Source organism: Adiantum capillus-veneris, chromosome 30 (genome assembly GCF_014529385.1).
Source record: "Adiantum capillus-veneris isolate H3 chromosome 30, ASM1452938v2, whole genome shotgun sequence".
In the NCBI taxonomy this organism is placed as follows: Eukaryota; Viridiplantae; Streptophyta; class Polypodiopsida; order Polypodiales; family Pteridaceae; genus Adiantum; species Adiantum capillus-veneris.
In genome coordinates, this window is record NC_140960.1 from 95,528,172 (window position 1) to 95,546,916 (window position 18,745).

Sequence of the window (18,745 nt, forward strand, 5' to 3'; positions counted from 1 at the left end):
GTGTCCTGAGACACTAAAGTGTCCTGTTTTTCCATCAACTTGTCATAATTATTTGGTGAAGCTAGAAACACGATTTAGAAGCCAGCTCATACTCTAGGTTGCTTATGAGGTGATAAAGAGGGTTAAATTTTGTTCATGTAAAAATCAATAAAATATTAAGATTGGGGGGAAAAGTTCTAAGATGAAAAAATCATAGCATTTTAGTGCAGTTTATATAAAAATCTCATGAAATGATCACAATGTTTGATTAAAAATATATTATGGTTAGTTTTTAAGTTTTTTGGATTAAAAAACATGTTATGTAGCAATAAATTAAGCCTCAAAACTTAGTTCTTACACCAAATATGCATTATAAGCAAGAAACCCAAAACTTGAAAATGCTGAGAGAGACAAAATCTAGCCTTTCAAAGCCTCTTTCACCAACATGATGAAGTTATGGACCAAAACTTAAGGTCTATGTTATGTCTTTAGGCCATGAACAATGAAATAGACATTTTTCAAGGTTTCAAACTTACACATAATTTGTAATTTCAGCTCATTTTAGATATTTCATTTTGCAAAAGCACTTGCAAATCTGACATTTTCATAAAAAACCTATCAAAGTGTGCTTATAGATTCTCTAATTGCATCCATATGAAACATTTATACCCAAATGACTAATGTGGATCGAAAAATCCAAACCTAGACTCAAGTCTGAGGCAAATATTTCATAAACAAAAAATAAGAATTTTGACATGCACAGTTTTGGGAATTTGACATAATTTACCAAATCTATGTTGCATAAAACATCAAATGAAACCACCTTAAGTAATGAATTGGTAGAGTTTATAAATAATATCATAAAACAATGTGAATTTCACATGAACTACATATTTTCCCTTGCCATCTACTGAATTCGCTAAAGTGACATATTAGAACCACACAACTTAATATATTTATTTCTAGCAATAAAACAATTTTCTTTCACAAGAAACTTTCAAAAATATAAATCACACATATAAGTAGCTACCATGGATTATTGCATGCCTCCTATTCATTTTTATATGAGACTAGGGAGTGACTTTTAGAGAAACGTTATGTGCTGTTTTGCACCAATGCTTTTCATGAGTGTAGTTCCATATGAGTTTGTGTACCAACATGAGTGAATATAATTTTTAAAGATGCTTTGGCTAACATACTATAAGCATGCAAAAGGAAATTTTGAGATTTTTAAAAGAATTTACGTAGCATTTTATTTAGATTCAGGAAAAAAGGACACTTAAGTGTCCTGTTTTGGTACCAAACTAGTGTTAAACATCTTGGTGGAAGTGTCAAGGCTTTCAAAAGCTTTTTGTTGTTAAACCTCTGCAACAGCTGCGATGCACAAGGAGCATGCTGGCCGGGAGATCAAGTGTGGGGAACTTGACAGGTGGAAAGCGAAGGTGAGCTGATGGCAGGAGGAGGCCCCATAGGAGTAGATTGTTGTCGTTGCACCATGGCTAGCTAACCGGTGAAGGTGGGGCTTGGGCTTTTCCATCGCCAGCCAGCAAAAAGGGTGTGCCACACAAGACAACAGCCCTGTTGGGGGAAATCAGCTGACTGACCGCCTCTATGTGCTCATTGTAAGAGGCGGGCTGTGGGCTACTGTCATGCAAGAGGGCAGGATATTTGAAGCAACGCAAGTCTCGCCATTAATTTCGGGAAACCAGGACGTGGGCTTTGCGCCGGAATTTTGTGCACACTCGAAACGGTTGAAACGTGGGTGACGACAGCAACTGCCGCGGTCTACAGCCTCTCAGAAGCTTTTCATCACCCCCTTTGGGTGCAATTGCAAATCAAGGGCCAGGTTTCACACTTGCTGTACTTTGCTCCCGCGAAGGCGGGCGCCCTGTTGTGATCCAGTCCCCCCCCCCTTCTTCCCCATGTCCTATTCTCTCTCTCTCTCTCTCTCTCTCTCTCTCTCTCTCTCTCTCTCTCTCTCTCTCTCTCTCTCGGGCGGTGCCGATGTAGAGTGACGGCCTTGTGCACTTTCATTGTCCAGCTAATTCTCAAAATTTGAAGAAGAGAACCAATACTCATGAGGCACACTCAGATACATGCACATGCACAAGGCACTCATGTGGGCACACTCATATACATAGACATGCACAGTGCATATATGAACTGATGGTGGTTGTGTATCATTGGGCAAGAGATGTGTGAAGGTGTCCTCATTACCACCATATGAATGTTATTTTCTCCCTCATATGACCCACCCCGGGCGTCGTGAGTGAAGCGTTCAGGCGAAAGAAGTTTTGGGCATTTTTGAATGTGGTCAAAAGAGCTTGTGTCTCACTGGTTTCTGTCTATAAGTAGTAAACTCATTGCTCAACATCTCAAGAGGATCTCATGCCAATAGCAGAGGCTAGCAACCCCCTTTACCTGATTATTACTCGGACCTAGCTATTATTATGCACACAGAGAGTGAGGGGCGGGGGGGGGGGGGGGACGGTTTACTGGGACGGGGACGAAGATGGCATTTGAGATACAAAGAGAGCCATGGCAGTAGCGTGTGTGTGTGTGTGTGTGTGTGTGTGTGTGTGTGTGAGAGAGAGAGAGAGAGAGAGAGAGAGAGAGAGAGACCCTCCCTTTTGCACAAGACCATGGATGCTCTAGAATCATCCTCTTGACCTGAGGTGCTGACCTTCCTCCCGAAACTCATGCTTACCAAAAAATACATGGGACTGTAGACAGACCAACTATTTGGATGGAGAATAGAGTTGCTTCTCAAGCCTATTCTCTCTCTAAACTATATCATCACTCACACAATAGCATGATAGCAATCAAGTAAATATTCTGCGCTTAGCTATCCTCTAAAATAGACGGTGGTGTAAACCACGATAATTAGTGATTCCTTCAATGTCCCTTAAAATTCAGGATGGCAGACAAGTTCATAGTAAACCCTCCACCAAAATAGCCACTATCAAAACATCAAAACCCAAACCCACCTCCGGAACCACCATTGCAATTGCTTTTATTGGTGCAAGACCACAAGGACCGTTACATACGAGTGAACAACACTGAGCAATCAGCTGCATAACAATCTTTGCCCAAAGCAATACTCCTGATGGTATCGTGTTATAACAATTGCAGCTTTAGATGAACGCGATACATCAAACAATTGTATGTGTGCACGCAAGCATGTGTGTGTGTATGCAGCTCACTGGTAGTACATGAAGAACACTTGCGTTCTCCTTTTCCGAAGTGTCCTAAGCTGATGTGCTGCACGAAAGTGCAGACCGACAAGACGCTTTGAAGAGGACTCAAACCCACAGATGAATGGCAGAATCCCAAAAACCCTTAGGTAAGCCTCATTAGAGCTTATCAATGCAAAGAAGCTGAGCACCTTTGGATGCTCCAGACACCCATTCTCCAATATTTGGTGGTGGAAGGAGACACCCAATTCCACCTCTTCTAAAAGGCCATTTGACTACATCATGAGCTGAGCAGAACATGACAACATTGAAATTTTTACTATTATGTTCATGGAAAAAGAAATTATGCAACATATAAAACGCGTTCTTGTCTAATATGTAACCTATTTCAATGTTCCCTACACATTTTCTTGGTCCCATTAGATAAAAAGAAGTATCACCTCTCTATGCAAGAGTGCAACTTCTTCACCAACTCTTCGGCTCCTAGCGCTTTAATGCACTCCGGTCCAACTTTCATTAGCATAGAGCCCCACTTTGCATAAAATTCTCCCCAACTGGTAGCTTCTTGTACCGGGGGCATGGGCTCTAAAGTGCTTGCTTTGTTGAAGTCCTCTGTAAGATCCCTCTCTGTACGCCGTGGAGGCTCCTCCAAAATAAGACGCACCACCTTTCGGAGCCATGTAGTTTGGTTTCCATTCCATGCAATCCAAGGGTACGAAGACAGTATAGTATTTAGGTGGAAAGCTAAAAATCTGCAGAGCACACCTTCCCTATGCTTTCCCACAATCGCCGAAGTCATGTCTGGCAAAACATGCATAAAATACATCTTCCCAAACACTGGATTTTCTACATTACATGCCAGGTTGTGCTCTGGCACTACTGTCCAAACTACATCTGCCGATATGGCGATACTTGCCGGCGAAGTGTGCACAGCAATAAAGCAACCTGGGACTGCATCAATAATGAAAAGAGCGCCTCCTGAGGAACCGGAAAAAGTGGAGACGCTGTGCGCCACCATAGTCTCATTGTGACCCAATACTCTTCCGACCCCAAGAAACATCTCACCATCTCTCTTTTGAGAGATAAGGTTGACAATTCTTCGCTTCATTTCTGAAAACCACCTGTTTACTTGCTTAGACCCAGCCACTTTGTCTTTCTTAAAAAAGTCCCTCAAGCTCTGACCTTTCAACACAAGCTTCATCTCTGGAGCAATGACCCTGCAGTTTGCTGTGAACATCTGAATCCTCTCTTTTAGTCTTCGATCGAGTTGATCCTTGCTCATGTCATTACCAAGTTGGGCATGTAAGTCATTTCTCAGCTTCTCCACCATAGCATAGTGCACCATGGCACACGCTTGGTTGGTTTCGCTCACGTTTCCATAAACAACTTCCATTGTGAGACTCATTGGAACTAAAATCTGAGAGAAGCCTTTCAATAGAATGGGGTTTTTGGGGCTTTCAAACTTCTCTAAGGCACGCCGTGCATTCACCTCAAGCTCCCAAACCCCAACATCAACATGCCTCAGATGTAGCGCATCATAGATGCACTTCGTCATCGGGTCAATCATCTCTGGCTCATCTCCTGCTAGGCATATGGGAAGCTCCATCAGATGGAACCGCGGAAGCTTGTTGCTTTCAAACTGCTGTTGTGTGGCCCCTCCGTGCATCCCGCGCCAGGCACTTATTTTTCCGCTCCCTTGTGTGAAGCGGAGGTGGAGAGCACTCCCAGCTTTGGTTTTCGACAACGAAAAGCCAGTGCCGAACTCGTGAACATTCCCAAGTATCTTCTCGGGCTTGGCTTCAATGCGAAAGGAAGCAACAAAATATGGGGCTACCTTACTCCATCTTTCATTCAACTTATACAATGCTGTATCTTCCCCACCAGCCTTTGCAAGAGCTTCAAACTCTTGTACATGCTCCAATGACGCATACTCTCCATACAACACTAACTTTAACATTGGACTCAATTGCCCTTTACTAACATCATCTCTATCGTAAGTGCCGCTACATGGCACACAATTGAAGACGGGAGAATCTTCACTTAAGAATAATTCAGTGACGGCATATGCTAGTTGAGTATCTAATTCTCTTTCTTGCTCCAAAATTCCTTGCTCCTCTTGAGTAGGAGCACGATCCCACATATGCAATGCAATTTCCAAGTCAATCTCTGGAAAGTCTTTCCCCTCGTCTTTCCCGATCTGGCTCTGAAAAATTTGGTTGCATTCTTCCTTTTCCATCTGATTGAACAATAGAGGACCTAGTTAGAGAACAACACAAACTACCTCCAATAAAAAACACAAGCAGATTGTTGGTCGACGTGATACCTGAGGATAAGATGGTGAGCCCGATTACGATTCTTCTTTTTTCCTTGTCTGAACAGTAGAGGACCTGGTTAGAGATCAACCCACATGTCAAGCACACAAACTACTTCCAATCAGAAATTAGAGATCAACCCGCATGTCAAGCACACAAACTACTTCCAACCAGAAACACAAGCACATTGTTGATCGACGTGGTACCTCAACATACACAACGGCGAGCTCGAGTCTGTAGCGCCTGTTTACGATCCAAGATTTGCAGGTAAAAGAAATCTAACCAGAGAAAGCAAAAGCATTAGATTGAACCGAAAACGATAGAATAGAAAAACTAGGCTATAATAAACAAGGTGAGGTCTCACTAAGGCCTACAAAAAACAAACCACGGAAGAGCACCGGTTGAGAGACAGACAAAGAAGGGACCAAAATACAGTCATGGAGCATCAAAAATAAATATATTTGGTACAGCAAGCAAAGGGACGGGCAGATACGACGAGGCAAACTATCAGCTATTCAGTGTTTCTACTTTGACAGGGCCATCACATAGTGCCACAGCAGGTATGGCAAGTTGTTATTAACTAGTGCAGTTGATACGAAAAGGTAGGATGTCTGAAGTGGTTTCTTAGCTTCTTAAATTCATATAATAGGGGGTCATCATCTTAACAGTTTCAAACAGAAATCATCTGTTTGACACTTGTATGCAGAGAAGCTCTTGTCCCCTTTTCCCCCAAGCCCCCACACCCTGAGTAGCCCATCCTACCAAAAAACGAGAGGAAAGAACAAACTGGATATTGATTTAGAAAACATAGCCAAAATCATGCACCCAATAGAAAGTGTCCGAAACTTAGACTCTGTGATTGTCCTGCTCACCAGATAAGTCATCACTAGCATTCCAATTTCCTTGGCATGCTCTCCGTTCTAGATGAAGCCAGTAAAATCCCAAATTGACGTATAAAGGGGTGCTTCATACCTTACTGGGATGCAATCCTTTAAATGCTTCACTAGCAACATATAAAGAAGTTAAAATAGAAACCACATTTAAAATCAGATTGTTATATTCAGCCTACTGTATCATGCATTGCCTTTCTGATCTTTATGATCTAGTATTGGCAAGACCCTAAAGCGCCCTAATGTGATGAGGTTCATCCTCTATCATCAATCACCTTCAATTGCATCTCTAGTGACATCGGAAGGGCAAAAGAGCCATGCCAACTTAGCCTATTACTGTTTTTTCAGTAAGTATTGCAAAGAACTACAATTGGAAATGCTTGCTGAGGTTGTCAATTGCTGCAGGCAAGGCTTAAGCCTGTACTGCAGGAAATGGCTAGTGGTCCACATGCTCTCTAAAACACATCGTCTCCAAAAAGAAATATATTATCGTTGATGCAAATCCCACCATCCTCCCTCAAATTAGCCACTCAAAAGAGCAGCTTGCAAGGCAGTAGTACTACAGTCTATAAGGGTCGCTCCTATCACCATTAATGCCAGATCAAATGCGGGAGCCTGCAGACAGTTCGAGAACCTCAATCTCGGACAATGAACATAACCCAGCGGGTACAAAGCCTCAACCAATAATTAGAAACTCCACTAATATTCGTAAACCACCTCAAAGAAACAAAATGGTTTGGAGCTCCAACTACAGCTTTCTCAGGTGCTAATTTGTAGGTCCTTTGCAGCAGCTAATACTGTAGCTGCTAATTAATATCGCAACAACATTCGCCTTGTACTTGCCCAGTGCATGAGGTGGCGAGCCTGGAGGGTACTTGTGGATGTCTCATTTTGTTGTTTTTCATCGCCTCAAGGCACTTTCAACCACCTAGCCCATGTGACATGGCATCGTTGGCCCTGTGATGCTTGTGACACACTACTCATGCTGGGTCAATTTGCACACTTTTGTTGGATCCTTGGGTGTACATAGGCGCTATAAAGAGTGCCTCCAAAAGCCTTTGATGTTGGTAAATTGATTAATACATGATTAGTATTGTTTGTAGCCCTTGCAGCGTGTATTTCACCTGATCTTCGGCTTGGCAGCTCCTGTTACAAGGTCAATACATTGATGTATTGAACAAACAAGTATTTTATAACCTTATGCTGTGGTTCAAGTTATATTAATTTAGGAGATTGCTTATTGGCGCACATGCAACCACGGTGCTAGCGCTGGATTGACCCCTATGGTGCCAAGCATCGGATGCACTCCCTGCCCTCTGGACGGTGTGCATCGTGGACCACCTGCTGTTGGAGACGGTGCATGGCACCTGAAGATGCCTCTACTCTTGGACAATGGTAAGCATCGTGTGCGTGTCCCCTCTATTGTCTGTGCCGGTGCCCGGCACTAGTTGTTTGCCCACGGTTCCTAGCCTCATCAGGCATAAGCGCCACACATATCCATGAAGCAATAAGGAACCTGCCCAGCATTGCGTACCCATCACTGCTACTATCAGAGCATGAGCCTTGTCTCTTGTTGTGTCCTTAAACCAGTACTGCTCTCGGATTCATGAATGCGGTGGAAAAAGCTCGTCCACAAACTTTGGCATCGGCCATTAGCAAGTCAGCCATAGTAGATTTAGAGTTTCGAAACAGTGATGACAATCGATGCAATGGCTTGTGAACAACCGCTTAATAAGCTACAATAAGCCCAACATGAAAACCTTTGTACGCTTAAATTGAAAAAAACAACGTTGAAGAATTTGTGCTACTGTGCACTGGCAAGAATCGGGACCCCATCTGTGACATGGAAAATAAATCGGTATGTAGAGTGCACAGCTTGGCCAAACACAGAGCAACCCGAGTTTATTTGCAGGTGGCGGGATCGATGTAGTGTGCTTGGCAGGCTGTAGACCATTGTTTCCAGCAGGGATTGGGAGTATACCGGCAGAGATTCGGCATGCCGAGGTCGAAAAACAGGATGGTGGGTGGACTACACTGCTGGCAGATGCAAGCAACTAGGTAATGGAATCAGACAAACTCTATGATTGAAGGATCCCAAAGTTTGATGTGATGTAGGTTTTTAAAAAGATGCACTCATCTAGGTTCGCAAAGGGATGATGACATTCCAAGCGCCACCGGTCTTCCCGATGTTTATTTACTCGACCCTTTGCTGCGTTTGTGGCGGCTCTCCCCTAGACACTTCTAGGGAATTCCAAGCAGCCTTACAAGCTTCTCGTTTGTTGACCTCCTGAATTCTCGTTTCAACATCACACATGGCGAAGGAAGGAGGGGGGTGGCGCTAGGTGGCCGAGCCGAGGGCTGGGGTGGTTATGGTCGTGAGCCAAGTAGATGAAGTGTTGACTTGGCTAGGCAAGAGGATGAGTTGCAACAAGGGGTAGAGCTTAACAGAGGTCAACAGAGGGTAACCAGCCTTGGATGTGTATGGAGGGGAGCTGAATAGCAATAGTGCAGCAACTACGGAAGCAACCGAGAGGCAGAGCTTGAGGCGTCAGGTAGAGGGTGTCGAGGATTGTGCACTCACAACACCCAAGGGCATGGAGTTTGGTGTGAGGATTACTACTCTTAATCCTATTATTATAACTGAAACTTCATGATTAAGAACAAATTGTAACTCAAGAGACTAGAACATCTATAGATTGATTGATTGAATGAGTACATGGGTGTCATGTGCGCATCTAACTCTATTGAGCACATGGACAAGCTGCATCTTATTTCTAGATTTCAGTACAGCCTAGGAACTGACTGGCACCTTTGTGAGCCCAGTTACGGGACGTGCATGTACAGGCAGTTTAGTTAGTTGAATTCCCTCTAGTTGCACGAGATGGAATCGGGCGTTGTTACACTGACGTGGGCGTCTCGGACTGTCAGAAAATAGAACATTATGTCGGGCACGTGACCCGGGTCACTCATCATCACAGTTAGGGCCTCCAGATTGGGCCAGAACTGTGCACATTCACATGTAGGCATTTAGTATTAAGTGGCTAGGACATTGAAGGGTCATTTTATTAAAGTGACTTTTCACTTTCACTTCTAGGTCGTGGGGGGCTTTTTAGTGCCCCACCTAGACTTAGCAGCATATAAGAAGAGACGTCAGTCCTCAGTAGAGCACGTCTTCTGCCAGCGCTACCTGTTGGGAGTTGATCGCCAGCAGTACCCCAGCATCAGTATCAATACGAGAGTTAACTCCAGAGTTTTCAGCAGCGTTAACTCCAGAGTTTTCACCAGAGTTAACTCCAGAGTTTTCAGCAGTACATCAGCAAGGACCAGCGTTTTCAGCCTTGAAGACCAACGTTTTCAACCTTGAAGACCAGCGTTTTCAGCAGTACATTCAGTCATCCAGCATTCAGCCCGCAATACCCCGCAATATCAGCATTAGCATTAGCATTAGCATCAGCATCCACAGTAGTACAACATTAGTCTACAGTCAGCATTCATAGTATTCAGCAAGCATCTTGTACGTGTCAGTCGTGCAATCTACATTAGTACCGCTTCGGCAACGGAGTGGGCCCTTGGAGGGAGGGTTTTGGAACCTCTTGGTGTCAGTGTCTCTCTCTCTCTCTCTCTGTCTCTCACTCACAGAACATTCTCGCACGTATCTGATTGCACTCTCTCTTCTCTCTATATTCTTCCAAGTAAGGCAGTAAAAGGAACCCTCGAGTCTGTGCATCGCACAAGTCCTGAGTCAAAGAACCCTAAAGTCTTCCGTTGCACCTTACATTGGAATCAAAGCTTAGGAGTGCTTTGGTTTCGCAGCTCAAAGCAGAAGAAGAAACTCAGTTCAGTCTTCCACTTATCAAGAGCGGTCTTACACTCGCGGTAGGACCAATCGAGGTGAGGCAAGGGAAATCAACCTTGGTGTGAGCGCAAGGCCGCCAAGGGTGCACGTGCAGGAAGTCACCGGAATTGGGCAAGAAATTTTTTTCTAATCTGTGTGTATTCAGGACATTTATAAAGATGAAGGAGACTCGACATCGCATTCATGAAGATATAGATCTAGAGTACCAAGACCTACTTGCCTCTTATGCGGACATGGAAGGCATATCACCTTGATCGCATTCCCGATCTCTGCATTTAGGCATTCGAATCATGGCATCTAGCTGCATCCATTGTATTTGCCATTGAACCCTTGGAGAGGACTCTAGAACCAACTTTCATTCCATCAGCCGGTAATGTCTTCACCACAGATATTATTTGGGGGCAACTCAGGCTACAGCAAACAGAGTCAGCATTATCTGGTATTGAGCCAGACTGGTATTCGGCAATCGTAGCATGGCTGGCCGGTAACCCTTATGATAGGTGTTTTCATCACCAGCAGGACCCGCAGTTTCAACAGCACCCACAGCACCCACAATACCCACAGCACAGGTTTTGGAGGAGTCTTTAGTGGTTTGTGCATCCACAACATCAGAAGCATTCATCATTCAATAGAAGAAGCAGTTCGGTACAATACCTCACTCTAAAAAGGGGGGGATGCCATGTGCGCATCCAACTCTATGAGCACATGGACAAGCTGCATCTTATTTCTAGACTTCAGTACAGCCTAGGAACTGACCTGGCACCTTTGTGAGCCCAGTTAGAGGACATGCATGTCCAGGCAGTTTAGTTAGTTACATTCCCTCTGGTTGCACGAGATGGAATCGGGCGTTATTACACTGACGTGGGCGCCTGAGACTGTCAGAAAATAGGACATTATGTCGGGCACGAGACCCGGGTCACTCATCATCACAGTTAGGGACTCCAGATTGGGCCAGAACTGTGCACATTCACATGTAGGCATTTAGTATTAAGTGGCTATGACATTGAAGGGTCATTTTATTAAAGTGATTTAAAAGCACGACCTAGACTTAGCAGCATATAAGAAGAGGCGTCAGCCCTCAGTAGAGCACATCTTTTGCCAGCGCTACCTTTTGGGAGTTGATCGCCAACAGTACCCCAACATCAGTATCAATACCAGAGTTAACTCCAGACTTTTCACCAGCGTTAACTCCAGAGTTTTCACCAGAGTTAACTCCAGAGTTTTCAGCAGTACATCAGCAAGGACCAGCGTTTTCAGCCTTGAAGACCAACGTTTTCAGCAGTACATTCAGCCATCCAGCATTCAGCCCGCAATACCCCGCAATATCAGCATTAGCATTAGCATCAGAATCAGCAGTAGTACAACATTAGTCTACAGTCAGCATTCATAGTATTCAGCAAGCATCTTGTAAGTGTCAGTCGTGCAATCTACATTAGTACCGCTTCGGCAACGGAGTGGGCCCTTGGAGGGAGGGTTTTGGAACCTCTTGGTGTAAGTGTCTCTCTCTCTCTCTCTGTCTCTCACTCACAGAACATTCTCGCACGTATCTAATTGCACTCTCTCTTCTCTCTCTATATTCTTCCAAGTAAGGCAGTAAGAGGAACCCTTGAGTCTGTGCATCGCACAAGTCCTGAGTCAAAAAACCCTAAAGTCTTCCGCTGCACCTTACAATGGGCTCCTTTATATAGGAGTTGAAGAGGTACATTTGTAGGGACATGACCTTCCACGAAGGATCATGTCCTTTGGCTAATAGGTATATCTTTTAGGAACGTGTAGCCACTCGTGAAGAGCCGCATCTCCTGGTGAAGAGTCATGCTCTGTCGCATAGGACATGACCTTTGGTAGTGGCTCTTCAAGTCTATAAATAGAACAGAAACATAGTAAAAGTCACAATCGTGACATTCCCTCCCATTTAAAATAAAACCCCTGGCTAAATGATGGACATCATCCACTTATCAAAGAACGCCTGGAGCAAGGAAGGGTATTGCTACATATCTTCATCACTCTGCCAAGTGGAATCTGATTCATCCAAGTCTTGCCATTTCACAAGAAATTCCATGAAAATTCTTTTTCTAGTCTCCTTCTGCCTGACATCAAAGATTTCTTCGAGAATAAGAACAAGATGTTCATCTTCAATCTCGGACACATAAGAACACACATCTGGAACAATTGAATCTCCTTGCACATATTTCTTCAACCAAGAAATATGGAATGTTGGATGAATCTTTCCCCATGCTGGCGGCAATTCTAACTTATAACTGACAAAGGAATTCTTCTTCACAATTTTGAAAGGTCCATAAAAGCGTGGACGCAACTTTGGAAACACAAACGTCACTGTTTGTATCTGTGTGAGGCTACGCACAACAACAGCAAGTCACCTTCTTCAAATTCTTCATGACGACGGTATTTATTGCCTTTTTTTTTATATTTTTGTTGCACAATGACAATCTTATCTCTAATCTGAATAAGAATATTTTGCATTTCCTGAATTAACTGATCTACAAGGGCCACCTTGTGTTGCAAAACAAAGTTAGCAAGAACAATGGGAGTGTGGCCAAAAGGCTGCTTGAAATGGCGACATGCCAATAGCTGTGTGGAAAGAATTATTATAAGCAAACTCCACCAAAGGAAAATAATCTTCCCAAGAAGCAAGCCGGGTTTGGATGTAATGTCTCAGCATTTCTTCAAGAATCTGATTTACTCTCTCAGTTTGTCCATTGGTTTGCGGATGATAGGTTGAACTGAAGCAAAGATTTGTGCCCAATGACTTAAACAAAGAAGTCCAAAAATGTCCAGTGAACTTTGGATCTCGATAAAAAATAACCGACTTCGGTAATCCATGAATTCTGAAAACATTTTGCATGAACAGGGCTGCAACATCTGGTGCAGAACAAGCCTTCTTGCATGGAATGAAATGAGACATTTTGGAAAATCTGTCCACCACCACCGAAATCTGAGTGTTGCCTTTTGAAGAACCTGGCAAACTCGTAATGAAATTCATGCTAACACTTTCCCATCTTTCAGTAGGTATTGGCAAAGGTTTGAGTAATCCTTGGGGAAGCTGTTGGGACGCTTTCATAGTTTGACAAGAGTGACAAGCCTTCACAAAGCGGATTACATCAGATTGCATCTGTGGCCAAAAATAAATGATTGACAACAAGCGATATGTCTTGTTGATTCCAGGATGAGCAACATATAGTGCCAGTTTAAAAAGCCACTGCTCTATGGCTAATTTATTTCGACATCCATCAAATGCTTTTTACATCAACTTTTTTCTTATTTCCTTCTTGCAACATTTTATAAAGTAAGTTAAGTTCAGAGTTTTCTACCTGGGGAACTGGGTCGGCAGGAGGTGGAGGTGGAGGTGGAGGTGGAGGGATGATGTCGTGGATGGCGAGCGTATCACCGGGGCTGCGCGATCTGCCAACTGCTGAAGTGTAGACTGGAGCTGTTGGTGCATGGCCGCCTGCTCCGCGCGAAAAGAGACAGTCTCCGAGCGCTGTGCCTCCATAAATTGGTACAATGCCACCAGAATTGCTGAGTTGTCGGCAGGGCCTGGGGACGGGGTTGCCGCCGGAGACTCCATAGGCTGCTACTAGGTACATGGAGAAGCTTGAAAAGTCCACCCCTGTGGTGCTGCAGGACTTGGCGGTTCGTTGCTCAGAGACTCCGACAAGGTGGAAAGGTACATAGTGTACGGTTTAGTTAATGTATGTAAGGTACGTGTCGCGGTACTGGAATTTTTTTTCAGTACGGTACGGTATGTATCATTTTCTCGCAACACAAAATATTGCATATTTTTGCATTTTCGTAAGGAGTCGAGACTAATACTTTAAGAGTCAAAACTAGGCTTTAGCACGGCTACACTAGTCTCTACTTTAGCATGATTCAGACACTTAAACATGATTCAAGGACTTAAGGCTTGACAAGCATTGGTTACTCACTTAACAATGTTAGGTGGTGGAGCCTGATCTGTTTCCCACGACATCTTTGGAACACCTCTATTTATTCTTATTGCCAGGGGGATCCAAGGAGGGGCGGCGACACATTGATTTTGTATATGATTTCAACCAAAATTGGGAGAGAAACGGAGAGAGAGAGAGAGAGAGAGAGAGAGAGAGAGAGAGAGAGAGAGAGAGAGAGAGAGCCTATGCAACGAAGCAATGGGCAATTTGAAGGCCAATAACTATCTTAAAGAACTGCTATTATCATATATGGCTGTCCAAAATTCCAAAATTCCCAAAAAAAATAAATAAAAAATTGACCGTGTACACTACGGACCCGTACGTACCGATCCGTACCGTACGACTTTACCATACAGTACGGATCCGTACAGTACGTATGCATGCAACCTTGGACTCCGGGGTGACAAGATCCACGTACTCGGGTGAACTCGATGCAGGGGATGGAGGAGTATAATCGGGAATCAGCTCTTCTGCATAGAACCGAACCGGTGCTCGTGAGGACTGAAGCAAGGTCTAGTCCTCCACCAAGCATTCCGGAAGAAAGTAAGACAGATGAGGGTACCTCCTTAAAATGAACTCGAAGTGTTGTAACTGAGCAGGAGCACAAGTGAGTTGAATCTTCTAGACCGTCCACAGCATGTCGGTTCCCGCGCGAGGTAAGCACACGAACACTTTGAAGCGCTGTTCGTGTGGGGGAGACCAGGGTGGCGAGGCAGTGACCGAGGGAGAGGCAAGAATGTCCGAGAAAGTGGTTAGGTTAATGGCTCCAAGAAGCTTGCGGGCAGTCCATCGCCTTGCTGAAAGTGCACACGGGCGGGAGAAGAGGCCATTGTTGGGCATACGGGTACTGATGTTGGCTGCTCGTTCGCAAGAGGGCAATTAGGCACAAGAGGGGTGGCGGATCCATCGTAAGAGGTAGGTAGTTGATTCGCCTAAGGAAGAGGGGTGGGGGGTTCGAATCCAAGAGCCCACGCTGGAGAGCCAAGGTACGTACGCTGGTGGCTGGGTTGTTTATGTTTTCGTTGGAGCGTTTAATTAACCCCCAAAGTGGCCAAGGTCGTGAAAATTTGGTCCCTCTTTTAAAGTGACCGGGCACAATATGAAATGTGCAACAAGGCTTCATGATCCACCCAATTGAAGGGCCAACGTATAAAAATAAACCCACCAGCGATTCGTTGTCAACAGCCGAGCATGGGAGCGCAGAGGGGTGCAACGCTTTCTAAGGGGATGTATCCATTCGCCAAGGGGCGCCAAGGGCAAAGATGAAGAGCGCGACGCGCGCGAGGTTATCACCGTGCATAACAAGTGAACGAGGAAGCTCGAGACAAACCTGTCGCTGCATATGCCTGGTAAGCATAAGCCATCCCTCTATGAGTGTCGAGCCGAGGCGGGTGTAGGCTACATGCGTTAAAATTACACATGATCTTCGAGTTGTGCCTTTCTTTTGCTTCCATACAACTCCGGGTGAGGGGAGAGGGTGAAGAGGGTAGCGGCTCCTCGCGGGAAACTGTACCTCACTAAATTACAGGTACAGCCACCAGGCCAACACTCTAGAGTGAGCAGTCGGGGCATTTCCTATAGCCCAGAGGTATAGAAAAAAGCAACGTGAACGAGGAGATCAGCCTATACTATATAGTAGGGCTTCGATGAGGCTAAGCAGCAAAGCAGGGAAGGTAGTAGCAGTAACAACATTAGTTTGGGTAGCTACAATGCCAGTATTGGTACTGACAGTGGTGTGGATGGCGGGTGTTGCAAGAGGTGGCGGCATCACGGCAAGCTTGTGGACGGTAGGATTGATGGCCAACTACGGAGGACTCGTATTAGCAGGTAGCCTATGTACCATGATGCAGAGCGTAGGAGCTATGGGACTTGCCACCTCCATCATCGTGTTATGCTCAGATGCAGCCCGTTAGAATGCAGAGGCGGCCATGTGTAGTTGGGCCGTGCGGCCGACTTTCCCTGAATGCTCTGCAGCAACTGCCTATCAGCGCACATCTCTTATATAGCACCGAGGAGGCGGCCCTAAGGTCTCCAACAATCGTTTCCGCATAAGCCGTAGTGCTTCTATAGGTCTGCATGTCGCGAGGTTGTCTAGCCAGTGATGCTCCTCCTCCATTTGTGACCTCTGCTCCGCAACCTAGTGTGGGAGCAATTGCGAGAAATCAATAATGCCAAGTTACTGCTTTTATTGGGTGGGTTCTGGTCATTCTTCCTAATGGCGGCAAGCTTCACAAGCAGTGGTTCATGTTTTCTACAGCAAGCGCAACAGAACTCAGATGCGGTGTGGCCAATGCAAAAGTTTATACAGGTGGTTGTGGACGTACTGCATGAATGGCGGTCCGATAAAAGAGCCACTTAAAAAAAAGCATATGACACCTCTGCATTGTTATCAGCCCCTCCTCTCCTCTGCCGCGGCATGCGCAGCCAGTAGGGTGAGGTTTTCTTCTCCAGTGTCGTCCCCTAAGAGTTGGTCATCCTGGGTGGGACCGACCTCTTCCGCAATGTTTACGGCTTCAATGTGGATCACTTTGTCTCCTCCTCGCCCACGACCGTCCCCTCGGCACCACCTTCTACCACATGCCTCACGCCAACTAACTGGTGATACTCATAATATGTTATGACCGGCTGTCATGTGCTCGAGATTTCCAGCCAGCCAACTCAAGGTAATGAATTCTTCATGTGGCACAATTATAGTATTTAAAACAAAAAGGTCCCTCCAACACTGGAGGAGAAGCATAAAGTCCCCCTCCAACATTGGAGAAGAAAACAAGTATACGGGGGAAGGGCACGTTCCCTAAGGTTTATGGAAATTGGGTGAGGATGGTGCCACCTCCCCGCCATACGCAAGTATGGTTTTTTCTTTTTTTTCCGGCACAAGCATCTGGTGCATCTCTTTGCATCTACTATCTATATGAAAATACTTTTACTTAAAACATCGACTAACTCCTAATTTCAATAATGTTGTGAGGTCATTGAGGTTTTGAGGCAACTTCAAGAAGAGAAGGTACAACGACACGATATTAAGGTACATACCAATACTCCATATTTTGGATTTCTTTTTGGTCTGCCTACCTTATCCGTTCAGGCTCCAAAGGCAAGTCAATTCTCTGTCTTCCTTTCATGTCGATTCTCTCTTTTCCTTTCTTCACTTGAAACTCTCTCTTTCGCTCTTCTTCCATAAAAGATCTCTCTCTCTCTCTCTCTCTCTCTCTCTCTCTCTCTCTCTCACACTCACACACACACACACACACACACACAGCACAGAGGATTGTTAGAACGTTAATGAGTTTTCTTCTCTCACACACAACGTGCACCTCTCTCTCTCTCTCTCTCTCTCTCTCTCTCTCTCTCTCTCGCACACGTGCATCTAACGCATGTGTATTCCTTGTGAAATTCTCACCTAGTTAGATCACATACAAGAAACAAAATTTTATATGTTAAAGAGACTACACAGCTTTTTGATTGGAAAAACAAACCAAGGTAAGAGAAAGTTATAAGTTAATTTCAAAGTGACATTCATAAACTTTAAGACAGCCTTAAAAAATTGTTGGTTAGAGTGAGTCAATCAGCGCCTAAAACTCATATAAACAAGCAGCTAGGGCGCCTCATTGCAAACCATCAGCCATCAGGCAGAGCTGATCAGCGGTCCAGCGTTTTGGCCAGCAGCAGACCAACCAGCCAGCGTTTTTTCCACCAGAAGCCTAGTGTTTTGAAAACAGCAACGTTTTCTCTTCTGTCCCTACGTTTCAATAATGCTCCAGAATGGCTTTACCCAAGAGAGATTCACCGAACAACTAGAAAACTTTGAGGGACAATCGCGAGCATACAAGCAATTCCCTTACATGGCGCATCCCAAGACAAGAAACTCAATGCTTTCTGGACTGCTCCATAAAGTACCAGCTACAAACCAACCTATTTCTAAATCATTTACAACATTCTTAGGGCTAATGGCTTGAGTAGAGCTTGTGCAGGGTATATGAAGAGGAGGTTGTGCCATGTGCTACAGCTGGCAAGTGTTGATCTAACAACTTGTGATAAACAACTTGTGATGACCCTTACCAAATTTCGACACATTACCTAGCTTAGAAGAGATAGACTACACGTTACGGTACTCTCTGGATGTTTTGCACTCAGTTATACAGAAATTGTTTCCTCAAAAGATATATATGTGTATGTATAATACCACCTCTCTCTCTCTCTCTCTCTCTCACACACACACACACACACACACACACATTCTCATTACAAGGTGAAACTGCCTCTCAGATGCTGAAAGCCATTGCCAAGTTACCCTCCTTGCCAAACTCAACAAGCAGAGACTGCTGAAACTGGTATGAAATAACAGAGAGACCTTTTTAGACAGTTATTACAATGACAGCAACGAGATCTCCTAGGATTCACCTACAAATGTACAAATGACAATCGCGGTACCAATGGTCTGATAGGCTTCAAACAAAGCTGGGGCTCGTTGGACAAGCACTCAAGCTGGATTCATAAACAGATGTTTGAGTTCAAACCCGTATACTTAGCATACTCTCGTTTCTATACT

At 44.6% G+C, this 18,745-nt stretch overlaps 1 protein-coding gene across 1 annotated transcript; it reads right to left on the bottom strand.

Moving 5' to 3' along the window:
• Positions 1-2,946: 2,946 nt before the first annotated feature.
• Positions 2,947-17,481, bottom strand: LOC147418444 (uncharacterized). The gene is made up of 5 exons (XM_086506938.1): positions 17,269-17,481; positions 5,692-5,763; positions 5,497-5,560; positions 3,614-5,409; positions 2,947-3,460 (listed from the first exon to the last, which is right to left on the bottom strand). Exons 4-5 carry the CDS (start codon positions 5,407-5,409, stop codon positions 3,454-3,456), a joined length of 1,803 nt encoding a protein of 600 aa, XP_086363064.1. The 5' UTR covers positions 5,497-5,560; positions 5,692-5,763; positions 17,269-17,481; the 3' UTR covers positions 2,947-3,453.
• Between the last annotated feature and the right edge of the window lie 1,264 nt (positions 17,482-18,745).

What these genes read in the sequence shown, in the direction of transcription:
- LOC147418444 (XM_086506938.1), bottom strand. Translation starts at nt 5,409, where the DNA reads ATGGAAAAGGAAGAATGCAACCAAATTTTTCAGAGCCAGATCGGGAAA.